We start from the raw sequence: 13,765 nt of genomic DNA, 5'->3' as shown, positions 1-13,765 counted from the left end.
GCCTCAGCCCCAGCCATGCCGTCACCCTGACCTGCTGGGATTGTCCAGCTGTTAGGAGCTCTCGATGTGTTTGTATGACACAATAACATCAATATATCAATCACAAATAACATCAGTAATTTTATCATGTACATATATATATATATATATATATATATATATATATATATATATATATATATATATATATTCAACTATCCACCTTGATATTTAGCTCTTAATGTTGTGAGAATTTTACAAATACATATAATTTATATATTTATTTATGTTGAAAAACTTGATATAATGTGTGTCAAAACCCTTTGTGGCATCGCCACTGATATGGGCACATCTGGAACAGCTTTATTGGGCTCCTCAAGCTTTATTGGGGGTCTCCTTCAAATGTGTGTGGCACTACATGGGGGCTGTCATGTGTGAATCCTCTCAGCATTCTCCGCAGGGGGGTTTGTTTTCCTTGTCTTTCAGAAATGCAGGTTCTCAGGTAATGACTTCAGTGTGTTCAGCGCTTTTTATTTCAATGAGGCAAACACACCGTCATTCAAAAGTTGGTGGCCTCCCGCTGGCTCGCGGGGCTGGACAGTGGCGAGGAGTGTTTGAGCGTGTTTGGGCACATGTGTGTGCGTGCCACTCGGGCCCTCTAGCTGGTAATCTGAGCATCCAGATTAGAAAGAAAAACAGCAGAGAAGAATGTCTTTGGTTGAGCCAGCGAGGAATTTACAATGGCCTTTAGGCTGCTTTGACCTCGCCCTCCCTTTCTCTCGTCACCCATTCTCCTTCTCTCGCTTACAAACAAATAAATCTCCATACACTCACATCATGACGTATGAATTTGTTTTTTGACAGACTTGTAACCTTCCTAAGACCAGAGAGGCGACCAAATAACATCAGACATGACTTGGATTACTGCCAAGCTTGGTCATCTGGGAGTGTCTCGAAGGTGCTCAGCATTGCACACCAGAAGAGCACCTGTGTAGTCTCCCTGTGCTGGAAGAGGGAAGTCAGTGTTTCTGGAAATGCATCGATGAATGGATACATATTCTTCCATTTATTTAAGATACTTGGTTCTAAACGTTTTATACCAACAATGTTGATCTAATCTCATCATTGTCCTATGGAAGAGACCATGAGACTCGTGGTGCAGTTGGAGTGTAAGACACAGAGCCACAGGAATGCTGGTGCCGACCTGAATAATATTATAGTTTCATCCACAGTTGGTAGCAACACTTCTACATGTTGACTCACATTTCAATAGTGAGAATTAAGTTAAGATTCAAACTGCCCAAAATACTCGTGGCAGGCAGCAGAGTCCGGCTCTTGCATGTAACTGGACCCTCTGGAACAAGTAGGGACAGGTGTGCCACCACCTGACCACACCCCCGGGGGCCACACGGCACCTCCTGTCCCAAACACCTGTCCCCCTCGTCTGTGCACAGACCTGACAAAAACCTGGCGCTTCGGGAGGAAGGCAGGTTGCTGAGCTGTGACGGAGCGATGAGGAAGAGGGGGAGCACTCTGTGCTTCTTGAGTGTCCACACAGCTGTCCCTGCTGAAACCAGAACTCCCAACTCTCTGTCTGATAAACAATGTGACATCATCTGGGCCTGTGTGATGACATCTCCACAAGCTGTCTCAGACATTTTATACCTGTGGAGGCAGATGGACGTGGATCACCACTACACTCAGATTTGAAAAAAAAAAAAAAGGAGCGCACATATCAGTGATGTTAGACATGTTGTGGGTGAGACGGGTTCCTCAACGTGGGCCGTAAGCAGACACCATTGTGTGTGGCACATGCTGCGTTTCTGGGGTTTAGGGCAGATAGGCGTCTGGCCCCCGGGGTGTGGATTTCAGGCAGGTACATGTGTCCGCCCTGCGGCTCCTCCTGGGACGTGACAAGGCAGGAGGAGGAGAGTGAAGGCAATCTGTGCATACACAGTGTCAAAAAAAGACCCCACCTCAGTCTTAACCCCCCCCACCTCCCTTTTCTCCTTTCCATATTCTTCGCGGACAGGAATGTGTCGGGACAATAGAGGTGTCCCGCTCCTTCAGCTGGCACCCCCCGCCTCAGGCCCGTACAGGCCCTGACAGGAGGACAAAAGTGCACCTTGCACCTCTCAGCAGCACCTCAGGGGCTTGAATACCTGTGGTGAGCAAGAGAGGATGACACACATGAAAGCAGTGAATCAGAATATAAAATATCTGCTGTGCTGCTGAAACACCACGGGTCTATTTTGATACCCGTGACGCTGTTTTCATTCTTTCCCAGAGCACCTGCTTCACAGCGACACTTCACACTCTCACACAGACACTCGTGTCACGACTTGCAGGGCAACTATCTGTGTGGTTTGTCGTCGTTTCTGAGTCGTGTTGGAACACCTTTTTGTCCCTGAAAGCACTTTCGTTATCTTCAAATTAAAGTCTAAAGTCACCCAGGGTCTCCTTTCAAACACCCCCTATAATTCAGACCCCTCCGCCCGCCCTTTTTTCACTTGAATGAAGGTGTGCAAATCAGTGAAGCGAAGTGTTCGAAGCCACGGTCATGTTACCGCTGCAGAGAGAGTTTCCTGGCTGTGATTGTTTGTGGCCAGGTTGAAAAGTTGTGAGTTTATTTTTCAGTATTTGGAACTAGCTACTGCGATGTTAGATCTGCTGAATACAGCAGCCCAGACATACCTTTTTTACAGAACCTCCACTATCTAAGCTGGGAGAATTGTGAGGCATTCAGAGGTCGGTCTGTCCCGGGGCTTCCTCCCAGGTGGACAGGCACCTCGCCAGGGCAACCTGACTGGAGCTAGCGCAGCTTCTGTCTTCAGGCTTCTTCTCCCTCCAAGGCTGGTGTGAGGTGCAGTTCTGCTCTAGTCCAATGGCCTTCCAACTCTTGAGCAATCCAGAGACACCTCAGACCCAAAGGTGGTGATTCAAATGCTGACAGGAAGCGAATGATAGTCACTTCCTTTATATTTTAGATACTTAAAGGTCAGGTGCTTTTATTAGATCAGTCGCTGAAGAATCTACCCAACATTTACAGTGGTTCCACACTAGCACGGAGAGTGAATCCCCATTGGAAAATTGGATTTGCCGGGAATGTTATGAATTAAATTATCCCGCCACCGCTTCTGTGTTTCTATTTCGATCATGTGCTTCTCAACAACAGCAATGTGTGTCACAAAAAAAATCCCCTTTTCATTGATATGCCTCCTGGGAAAAAAGAATGGAACTTAATTTTCAGAATGAAGTTTTGTGAGTGCATCTGAGGGTGACACAAAAGTCTCATCTGTTTGCCATCATGTCCCTTTATGGCTCATCCTGTGGCCCCTGACCCCGTGGGACACAACGGGTCTGTGTTTTGGGAAGAAACTTGACACAAACACACTTTATTGAAGAGATCAGCAGGAGCTCTGAAGCGCCTTTTATCCTGACTAGTTTTTTTTTTTGACTTCATTCTCTTGATTCCAGAATCAAGACAGATCTACCAAGACAGCGCACTCACGACCGGCTCGCCATCGATCAGCTCCACATTGCAACATGTGGCATTCCTCAGCAAATTCGGCACCCTGCTGATGTGATAAACAGAACGGCTCATTCTTCAGCACACGACACTTCACCCCCACCTTTACCCCCAAAGTCCAATTACAACACACTATCATCTCCAATACGCCACCTTCCTGAAATAAATCTGCTTAAAATGTACTTATATACACATATGTTAGAGAAGAAAATGCTAAATAATTCATCAGAGTAATATATATATTTAATCTTTTGATCTGTTTTAAAAGGTGAAAATATAATATTTAAGTTGTATAAATATGCAAATAATAAAAAAGAAAATTCCACAAGTACAAATTATGTATTTTTGGTATTTTGGGGTTCATATAAAGTATCTGAATCAAGCAATATTGAAGAATGAGGTGGTACTTTAATGCAATACGCATGAAGGAGAACAAAAGGCACAATATGAGTCACAAATATTTGAAATATTACACACAAAAAATGGGTGTTTGACATCATTTGTTTATTCATTTGGTACTGCTTTGGTGCCGGACTCTATCTATGAGGTCAGAGGTCAGGGACACCCTGGACAAAAGGCAGACAACCACTCACATACTCACACAATTTCAAGAAGAATGTCCACTTCACACAAGAAGGAGCCGTCTTCATTGCAACCCAGATGTGTATTAAGCTTGCTATTTTTTGGTTTCTTATTCAAGAAACAAGGTGAACGTTCATTCTGAGACAGTTGCAGAGGCGGAGGGGGTGTGAAGACGCAGCTCCAGGATTTTACCTCTGACTCTTGGACAATGACACGGCGTAGGAGGGCCGTTGTGTAAGAGTGTTTGAAACTTTAACCCAGCGATTGAACCCTCCTGGCTTAAATCTGATCCTGTGGTGAATCAGCCCAGAAATATTGGCGGATGTAGAACCTTTTTACTGCTGGACGTGTGGAGGAGACATCAGCTGACACAGACTGTATGACTGTATACACACAAACAGCTGGAGTTGCAGACAGATGCTTTCTATCAACTCCTGCATGCACCAACTCAACCAAAACAGTCGAGCGAGAAAACTGTAATTTCAGTTTTTAAGCACGACACCAAACATGTGAGGGAAGACAAGTTAATCGCGCTGTCACATGACTAACTCCACACCACAGCAGAATAACAGTTCCAGCTGCGAATTCTCAAACATCGGCTTTTGCACACACCAAACAAAATCCCAGCCTTCATTTTGTGGCTTCGGCGAATCGGCTGACATCACCGGAGATGTTTGGACAGGTTTGCAGTAAACAGACGAATGAATGGATTTAACCCGGTTACGGGAAGATGAAATGATTTCCTGGCTCTGCAGAGATGCAGTCGGGTGGACGGCGGGATTGTATGACTGTCACTAATGGCTCAGGAATGTCACATTAGTCAGGGGCCGCGTGTGCGACGCTGCAAACACTAAAACGCTTTGAGGGGACTAATATGATATTACAAAGGTGCGCACACTTGGAGTGACAGGTTCAGTGATATCACTGCCTCAAAGCAACGGTGTCATAGACCGCCGCCTACACACTCCTGTGGTGAAAAGTGATGCACTCTTACCGCTTTCACTGATTTTACACGGTCATAAACATCGCATATTAGCGTTTGCTCATTGAGATTTTCTTACTATTGACGCGTATTTTTGTTGCAGTACGAGCCCTTTTTAAAAGTGCCCTGCCCCATGCTCCTGAAAGCCCCAGGAGGTAGTCTGAATAACTTGAAATTCTCTTTGATGGGAGTCTATTTCCAGTGTGTGTTGGCATATGTGCATCATTGGAGTGGCTGTTTATACTGGGCAAGTCAGGTCCCGCAACCCGATCCTCACACACATGCACACACACGAGCGTCCACCTCTCATCGCTGAGAGTGATTGGAGGAAGCATGTTGTTACCTCACCAAGACACGCTGGCGTCAGTGTGAGTGGGTCAGGAGGGCAGTGGGGATCGCAGACACATTGCTGCCATATGTACGACTGTATGTGGGACTCGCTCGCCAAAAGTTCCTCCAAGGTAACACACACTTTGGTCACCAGATGGCTTGTTGTTTCCCATCTGTTCTCGCCATGCTTCCGAATTATTAAATGAAAATCTCTTTTCACTGGTCCACCTGCAGCTGAACAACCCGGCCACATGTGTGCGCCTCTGTGTTTTCATCCCGCCAGCCCAGCAGGTGTGTGCATGTGAGCCCCTTATCACTCAACATCACACAAACCCATCCCATTACTGCGAACACACAGGGCTCTATCTCACCATTGAGGAACACGTCAGTGCTGATCGAGGCGCACAATACCCGATGAAACGTTTCAGAGCATAAAATGAGAGACAAACAAGTCAATTAATGTTTAATAGCAGGTGACAAAACTGGCCACCACCTTTCAAAAATGAAATCTGGAATAAAAGCTTTGTTTAGTCGCTCAGTTTTAATAAGATGAAGTCCAGACAAAAGCTTGGAATAACAATAAAAAGCAAGTCTTTGACTCCCCTTTCATCATACTTATCTTTTGTCATTTGTTTTGAGCTCCCTGTGGTTTCCTCATCAAGAGTCACTGAAGCACAGAAATAAGGCCGTCGTCTGGTCTATTTTAGGATGGGTTTTGGGCCTGTCTGGTGGTGGAGTCAGGCCTGCAGACTGCCTCCACCACCCGACATTCCCACGTAACACTCAAGTTCCTCATGTTCTGCCCTTCTTGGGTGTGGTGATGTGTATGTCTACCTTTAAAACTACTGTGTTAAAGTCAAGGCCAGAGGGTGTAAATCTGGGCTGCCAAGTCATTTTATCCCGCAAGCACTGTAAATACATATTGCTCAGATCAAATAGATCGCCAAAAACTAGGTCACCTGGCAAGATTTGTGATCAACCAATGCCATTAGTTGGTGGAGGTTATACTTTCAAGGAGGATCATTCACTTAACTGAAGCAGAGTTTCAAGACAAAATTTAATCAAAGCAAGAATTAAAAAAGACACTCTGCTTTACTGTGTTTATTGTTTTTGACCTGACTCTATTTGACTCGGATGTGAATATTTATGTGAGTAAAAACTTGACAACTTGACATGTTGACATTTAATATTATAGTTGAAGTATTATTTCACTAAAGGAAGTAAAATATAACCTGACATTGTTTTTAAATGTTGGCTTCAAAATGACATATTATCATTATTATTTGTAGTAGTTGCAATAGTTGTTATTGTAGTGTAGGTGGGGGCAGTATTATTGATTTTAAATACATTTTTACTACTACTTTGAAAGTTGTGTTATACAGCTAGTGAATTGAGGCTTGGTTGCCGTTTGTTGTTGTTTGAATCATAATGCAGGTACTAATTCAATTTTGTGGCCCTCATATATTTTAGTGTCACCCAACAACATGAAATATTTTTAAATAGTAAAACCAAGAGATGTTTTTTTTTTCGTAATCAAAACTCTTTATTTACACAAAAGGAAAAATACAGAACCCTCAGTTCATTACAAAAAACAAAAATCCATCAAGACACTTGGCAAAGGAATCTGTGTCTTCTGGTCAGTGGTCCATTCATGTCCAGCATAGAAAATGTGAGAAGCTTGCAGGGTGAGTGGAGGGTCATGTGTTGTCCAGAGCGAGCTCATCTCTCAGCGCCCCGCCTCCACGCTGAGCCCGACAGCTGTCTTTACACACACTTGCTCATACACACACATGCCATGTATGCATGTAGAGTATGGCGAGGAATGGCATCCACACACCCAAACAGCTGCAATAAGTCCCGGACCGGCCGGCACCGACGAAGCTTCTGTGAATTAACTGCATGTCCAGCTGCTCCGATTAAAAAAAAGGCACTGCAGGTGAGTTTAAAAAAAAGTTAAAACTAGATCTGGTGGAGGATCTAGGGAGCAGGGCAGCATCCAGAGGAGTTGTGTTTGTGCAGCAGGGACATCCGACTGAAGGTCCGAGAGCAGGAGGTGCACTGGTACTTCTTGACTTCGGAGTGTGTCTGCAGGTGAGCGCGGAGGTTGGAGCGATCGGCAAACGCACGGCTGCAGTGTTGACAAGCGAATGGACGTTCACCTGGAGGAACAAGATGGAGTCAGTTTAGTAAAGGATCCGGGTGAAAGCAAAGGATCATCGGAGCATTGCTGCTTCTTACCTGTGTGAGTGCGGATGTGTCCTCTCAGGAGCCATGGTCTGGAGAAGGCCTTGCCACATGTAGGACACACACAGGGCAGGGTGTGGGACCGGATGTGCATCTTGAGGGCACCCAGACTTGTGTATTCCTTTGGGCAGTGTTTGCAGTGGAAGACTGGCCGTGCTGAGCCGTCTGTGGGCAGAGAAGCTGGTTCCTCCGCCGCCGGGTGGTGTGTGGCCTGATGATGAGTCAGACCCTGGAGACTTTTGTAGCTCTTGCTGCAGTACATGCAGTGGAACATTGGCTGGGTGACATCCGGGCTTGGTGGGTCTGAAGAACGTCCGGCATCCTCTTCTTCTTCACCGCTGCTGCTGAACGGAGAGTTGGTGAGGTCCAGAGGGGCATGCGGTGAGGGGGGAAGAGACTCTGTCGCAGCCGGAGAAGCTGGATTTATCAGGGCTTCCAGGCAGTTGAAGATGAGACCAGGGAAGCAGGTCAGGGCAGAATTATTGTTCTGTGTTGGCAAGGTGGCCACGGGCAAACATTCTGGAACATAGGCTGCAAACAAAGGAGGCATGATGATGAGAAATAATGACATCGATTATGAGATTATCATCCAAATGATCCAATCCAATTATTCTAATATGAATGTGATAAGCTTTTAATTGAAAAAAAAAACCAAACAAACAGCAAGAGTGAGAAGTAGGAACTACCAAAACAATAACTGTAATGTGATCAAAATATGAATTTAAATGTCCCATGATCAGTGTGTTTTGCGTCCTGCATCTTCTGGTTCTGCGTGAAAAAACTTCGAGATCAAGAAGAAAACTCACCAGTTTGACTTTCCAGGTAGTAGTTCCTGTGATACGGCTTCTTGCTGGAGTGGCTCTTCTTGACCAGGAATGACTTCGGCATGTTGAGGTCGCAGTAAAAGCAAAAGTTCCAGGAGGAATCGCGGAGACTGGGTGACGATCTATCCAAGCAGCAGTGCTGGAAGCGACATGACTGGGACCTGCGAAGTCGCCTCCTCATATACTGACCAGCGAGGAGACGCTGAGGAGTGGGAGGCCACGTCTCCGCCCACCGACACACCCTATGCGTGGGGGCGCCACTCACCGCAGGTGCTCAATGTGCGGAACATCTCACTGACTTGCTAATCTAATTGTGCATTTCACGCCTGTGATGAGCCGGTGTTTACCTGCAGACGCCTTTTGTCTGGGTGTTAATGAAGTGGGCCATCAGTCCATGTACTTTACATTTCAACTCCATTTCTACTTTCATGAATTTAGCTCCCTTTGCAAACATATTCCAAAAACAAGAGCGTTCACTTTATTTCATTTGAAACAATTCATCACTCGATGCTGGAGCGCCTCCTCTTGGTGAAATCCACGTTTTATTAAAACGCAAATATCATATTTAGTTTATATTTTGCTGAGAATCTAATTAGAGTTTACAGTGGAAAAATCAGTGGAAAAATATAATTGTTGCAAGTTCCCGCAATATCAACTTGCCATGCTTTAAATATAGAACCAATGTATTATTATTTCCGAAGTTATTTTGTGCACTATATTTTGAAAAACACCGTTCAAACATCGTTTGAGGCGTTTGGATGATGTGCTTCAGTAGTCGGTTTTGGTTCACTCCATTAAAACTGTTTTCAATAAAGTGGAGGCTATTGCGCAAAACAGTAGCTTTAAACACTGAAATAAATGGTCAAACGAGTCCACACAGACTTACTAAAACACGGAATTAAACAATTATTGGAGGGGTATCTTAAATATAAATTCATATGCGCTGTTGCTTGAAGTTGTTTCTTGTTCTGGCTTTGAGTGAATTGCATGTAATAATTTTGCATTTTACAATAAAACTTTACATTTCGGTACTTGAATTAACCAATACCTCCTCAAATTATAAATAAATAAAATAAAATAAGGCACTTGACTTTTTAAAATTTTAGATCCAAATACCCCTCATAGCAAAAAAAAATTCAGGAGCATTTTGTTCACTTCAAGATTACTGCTAAACCAGAAAGCACAATTTTCATGTACACAGTGTCTTTATTATGAGGGTGTAGCTTGGGGCTCTACGCACCCCTGCCTGGAAGGAAATCTTTTAAAAGGTGAAGAGACAAACACCCTGTTCTCCATCTCAACAATACTAGATCAGTTCTGGTCAGTTCAATCTGACCACGTCTCACTGCAGGGAACCCGAATCCTAAATAGTAGAGCTGCTGTTTTCCAGGTTGCTCACACTGTGAGCTAAAGTGAAATTAACCCAGTTGACTGGGACTAATGGAGGCAAACAGAGTCATAAACATTCAGCCTTTGGGTGTAATAAACCTCAACAATGAAGAATCAGGAGGGGAAATGGTTTCATTTTCAGTATTATCCGCATTTAAGAGACAAATTATATATTTGAGACATGATAATGTGGTTTCGACCTCACTTATTTGAAGGATGTGGCGATGTCTGTTTTTATTTTTGAACGTTTTGCTGCCTTTCCCTTGCGTGTTTCCAAAGTAAATTGTGCTTTTGTGTGAATGAATTGGTTTCATTCTTGCCACGCAGTCTATCAAGAGATTTTGGGCGTAAAGTGCGGTTTTAAAAATAAACATATTTTAGGACGTTTTGTTTTGGCGTTTAAAATGTTATATGTGCATGATCGTTATTTAAACAACATTTAATATTAATATAAAATGTATTGTGTCTATAATATTATATTGATATTAATATTAATATTTTATTTATTGTAGTAGTAGTAACAGCAGAATTTGTGGTTGATGGTGGTAGTAGTTTGAGTAATATTCAATAAAAGATTACATTGATTTTAAATAAACGTTTTATTCTACTTGATAATCGGTCTAACTTTAATTTACGCACTTGAACGCCTCACTGCTCGCCACCGACTGAGGTCCATGCTTTGGCAAGATCTAAGTAATTTGCTTTTTTATTTCACTGTTAGACCATGTTTAGGTTGTTGCGGTCTTTAAAACGCTGAATCAAATTGTAACGTTGACTTTGTCTCAGCTCCGTGTCACCTCGCTATCGCTTCATTCATGAACGCAACAAGGTGTTACATCGCCCATCACACAGGAATGTCACCGTCTCTCCGGTCCTGTTTAACATTGCAAAGGGAGACAAGTTTGCAAAGACCCTCGGTGGCCGGGTGGGTTATTGGGGGTGCACCTGTCTATGGGCGCCATTGTCACGGCATGCCCAAAAGTTCACACGTCGTCAGATGCTTGTTGACGCCGACGCCACGTAGACTGGAGGTCAGGAGGGCAAGACAGCCGTAAACTAAAAGGCAAATAATAAAATCACGACATGGTCATGCAAGATGTGAGGTTCTGCAGTGACGTTCAGAAGAACTAACACATGAAAATGGCAGGGTGAACCTCACCAGCCTCTGAAATAAAACATCCACCTGACACGAGCGGGTGAAAATATCTGATCCACACATGGATTGGTTTGTTCTCCGTGTTGGCCTTTTTGACTGTCGGGACTGAGAGCAGACAATGTGTGTTACAGCAGGGTCAAAGTGTCCTCCTGAGTGAGAAGACGTGGAGACATGAAAAGTTTCCTCCAAAGAACAGATGTTTTCTTCCACCGCCTCAAGCAAGACCCAGACACAGTTCTCACAAAGGTCTGCCAAAGGTTCACCGCCGCACATATGTACATTTTTGATCCCATTGTCAAGTGGGAAATAGTTACATCCCATAAATAATGGTGATTATCAATAAGTATCGGACTAAAGAGCCCCACATTCTAAAGGCAATAATCATGATTCATTTAATACATTCACATTGGATTGGGCATTTATTGTTACAGCAATGTAAACATAGGTATTTCAATGATGTTTATGATATGATCGTTTGACACAGTTATGACTCCAAATATGATTCTGTTTATACCATATGTTCGATTATTACAATCAGGATTTTTGTTGTCAATATACAATATTTAGTGTCTATATTTATAGATACTAGTGTGAATGATAAAGAAGGGATTGGAAATGGAGACATTAACTGGAAACAAAGTGGAAATATATTTTGAAATACGTAAATATTGGAATAAATATAGTCATCTATTAGCCTATAAGGATAAAAGTAGACGCAGAAATAAGAATATAGATAAGGAAATGCATGTCCGTTTTTTTATTTGTTTATACACATTTCCAACTAGTTAATTCCCAACAATGCTTCAACAGACTCCTCTTTTTTTCCCTCACATATTTCCATTAGTTATTTTTCCATTCTTTTCCACATTTATTTTCCACATTTCCATTTTATTTCTGTCTATATTTATGGCCTTATAGGCTAATAGATGACTATATTTATGCCAATTTTTACATATTTCGAAATATATTTCCACTTTGTTTCCAGTTAAAGTCAAATTCTGGCACTCCTGTCATTCCATAGTTTTATCCTGAGTTGTTCCTTATTCTTCAATGTATTTGACATCAGAAGCACTGGTCTGCCTGCTCAGTGTGGGGGTGATGCTGTCCTCTGCAGTGAGTGAAAAGAGCCTCTTCATCTCTTTTGTTTGAATAAATGTTGTTTTTGGTTCTGTGTCAAGTACAAGGGTGATTTGGTTAGAGCAGTGAAGATCCTCCTTTACATTTCCATAGAGATGCTGATGACCCTTGATGGCCCTGGTGACCTTTGAGTTTATGAATGAGGCAGGCAACAACCACTCCGACACATTTACATCAAATGTCTATGTAAAGTGTTTGACTCTGAGGGGAGATGAACGAGTGATTAGCATGCAGAGTGGGCATTGTGTCCGAGATCCCATCAGGTCAAACCAGTTCCAGAAGACTTGATGAATTTGAAAAAGAGCTCACATCAAACAGAGTGGCGTTGATGAACGTCTGGGTTTGAGCTTCTGTATGAAAGATGACTGCATGAGTCTGCATGCAGGCAGCAGAGCTTGTGAGTGTTGGCCTACAGTTCAGGGGTCCATAAACTCAGCAGGAGGAAGATAAGATTATCCTCAAGGAATGCAGATCTGGCTGGATGGACACACTCCCACCTTGTACGGACGCTTCACTGCAAACCCGCTGTGTAATGAATCAAAACGCACGCTTAGTCATTGACAGAGTCTTCAATGATATGGATCGACACGTTAGTGCTTGACGAAATATGTTTGCAGAGTCCACCAAATAACGGAATAGAGATGTTCAAAAGTCATTCTCTGGTGTAGCATTCACTGCACAGTATTTTTTTTTTGCTGTATTATATAATTTGCCTTTTTAGTCAGTTCAGTTATTCAACTGAAGTGAAGTTTCTGTCTGTGTGGGGAAAAATAAAAAAAATCTACATTGCCCCAGGGGATGCTAAAACACTACTTTAAATGTAATGTTATTGCAGTAAAAGATGTAATGTAACATCAGTTCTGGAAAACAATGTTTTAATCTTCATTCTGGTAGAATGTTTCCAGTTTAAACAGACACAGAGTATATTTTACTATAATAAAACTGGATAGATTTTTTGTTTGTTCGCTGAGGAAATCAGATAAATATACTAAATGTGTTTGCCTTCCCTCCCAGGTTGTCTGTTGAACCACTCGGTCTTGTTTTGAATGGATCAGGCCTCTGTTTTCACCGCCTGGACTGAGTTCCAAATGACAAAGTGTGTGCTTAAAAACGTTTACAAGGCTGGGGACAGGATCAATTGTGCACTCCAGGCTTTGCAACATTGTCCAGATAAAGAGTTTTTTTTTTTTTAATCCATGCTGAAACCAGGGCTGAAATGGTAAAGCAAAATGAAACCAAGAATACAAATACAAATGACTCTTTATTAGACAACAGAATGAAGTGTGAGAGGGTTAAATAGTAAAATAATTTGTGACATATAATGGGGAAATGAAAGTTCATATAATAGGAAAATAAACATATCAGTTAGTTCATATAAGTTTTTATTGATTTAGATGAAGAATAAAGTTCCAGTTATAAATCTTTCATAACATGAATAGACATAACCCAAATTGATTTGTTATTAACTGTTTTTCATGTGATATTTTGTATAATTATCTGACCTAAGTTGCGGAGTCTATTCACAGCCTGCTGCATATCTACTCCGTCACCACTCAATAATAAGCCTCTTTGTGGAGTCATTGCTGATTATTTGGTGACTGCCTCGTGACATT

At 42.7% G+C, this 13,765-nt stretch overlaps 1 protein-coding gene across 2 annotated transcripts; it reads right to left on the bottom strand.

Annotated features, from left to right (window-relative positions):
* Positions 1–6,981: 6,981 nt before the first annotated feature.
* Positions 6,982–8,584, bottom strand: snai1b (snail family zinc finger 1b). Of its 2 annotated transcripts, none has more exons than XM_053849960.1 (3): positions 8,453–8,584; positions 7,641–8,165; positions 6,982–7,561 (listed from the first exon to the last, which is right to left on the bottom strand). In XM_053849960.1, the coding sequence occupies exons 1-3, from the start codon at positions 8,532–8,534 to the stop codon at positions 7,380–7,382; spliced, it is 789 nt and encodes a 262-aa protein (XP_053705935.1). In that variant the 5' UTR covers positions 8,535–8,584; the 3' UTR covers positions 6,982–7,379. The 2 variants fall into 2 exon arrangements, with proteins under 2 accessions (XP_053705935.1, XP_053705934.1); XM_053849959.1 differs by having other exon boundaries at positions 7,641–8,177; positions 8,453–8,578.
* Positions 8,585–13,765: the final 5,181 nt, after the last annotated feature.

Source organism: Synchiropus splendidus, chromosome 18 (genome assembly GCF_027744825.2).
Source record: "Synchiropus splendidus isolate RoL2022-P1 chromosome 18, RoL_Sspl_1.0, whole genome shotgun sequence".
In the NCBI taxonomy this organism is placed as follows: Eukaryota; Metazoa; Chordata; class Actinopteri; order Syngnathiformes; family Callionymidae; genus Synchiropus; species Synchiropus splendidus.
This window is presented reverse-complemented; position numbering and strand designations above follow the sequence as displayed.

What these genes read in the sequence shown, in the direction of transcription:
- snai1b (XM_053849959.1), bottom strand. Translation starts at nt 8,534, where the DNA reads ATGCCGAAGTCATTCCTGGTCAAGAAGAGCCACTCCAGCAAGAAGCCG. An exon ending in CTACCTGGAAAGTCAAACTG is followed by an intron (nt 8,178 to 8,452) that starts GTGAGTTTTCTT and finishes CTTTGTTTGCAG; the next exon opens with CCTATGTTCCAGAATGTTTG. An exon ending in ACACATCCGCACTCACACAG is followed by an intron (nt 7,562 to 7,640) that starts GTAAGAAGCAGC and finishes TTGTTCCTCCAG; the next exon opens with GTGAACGTCCATTCGCTTGT.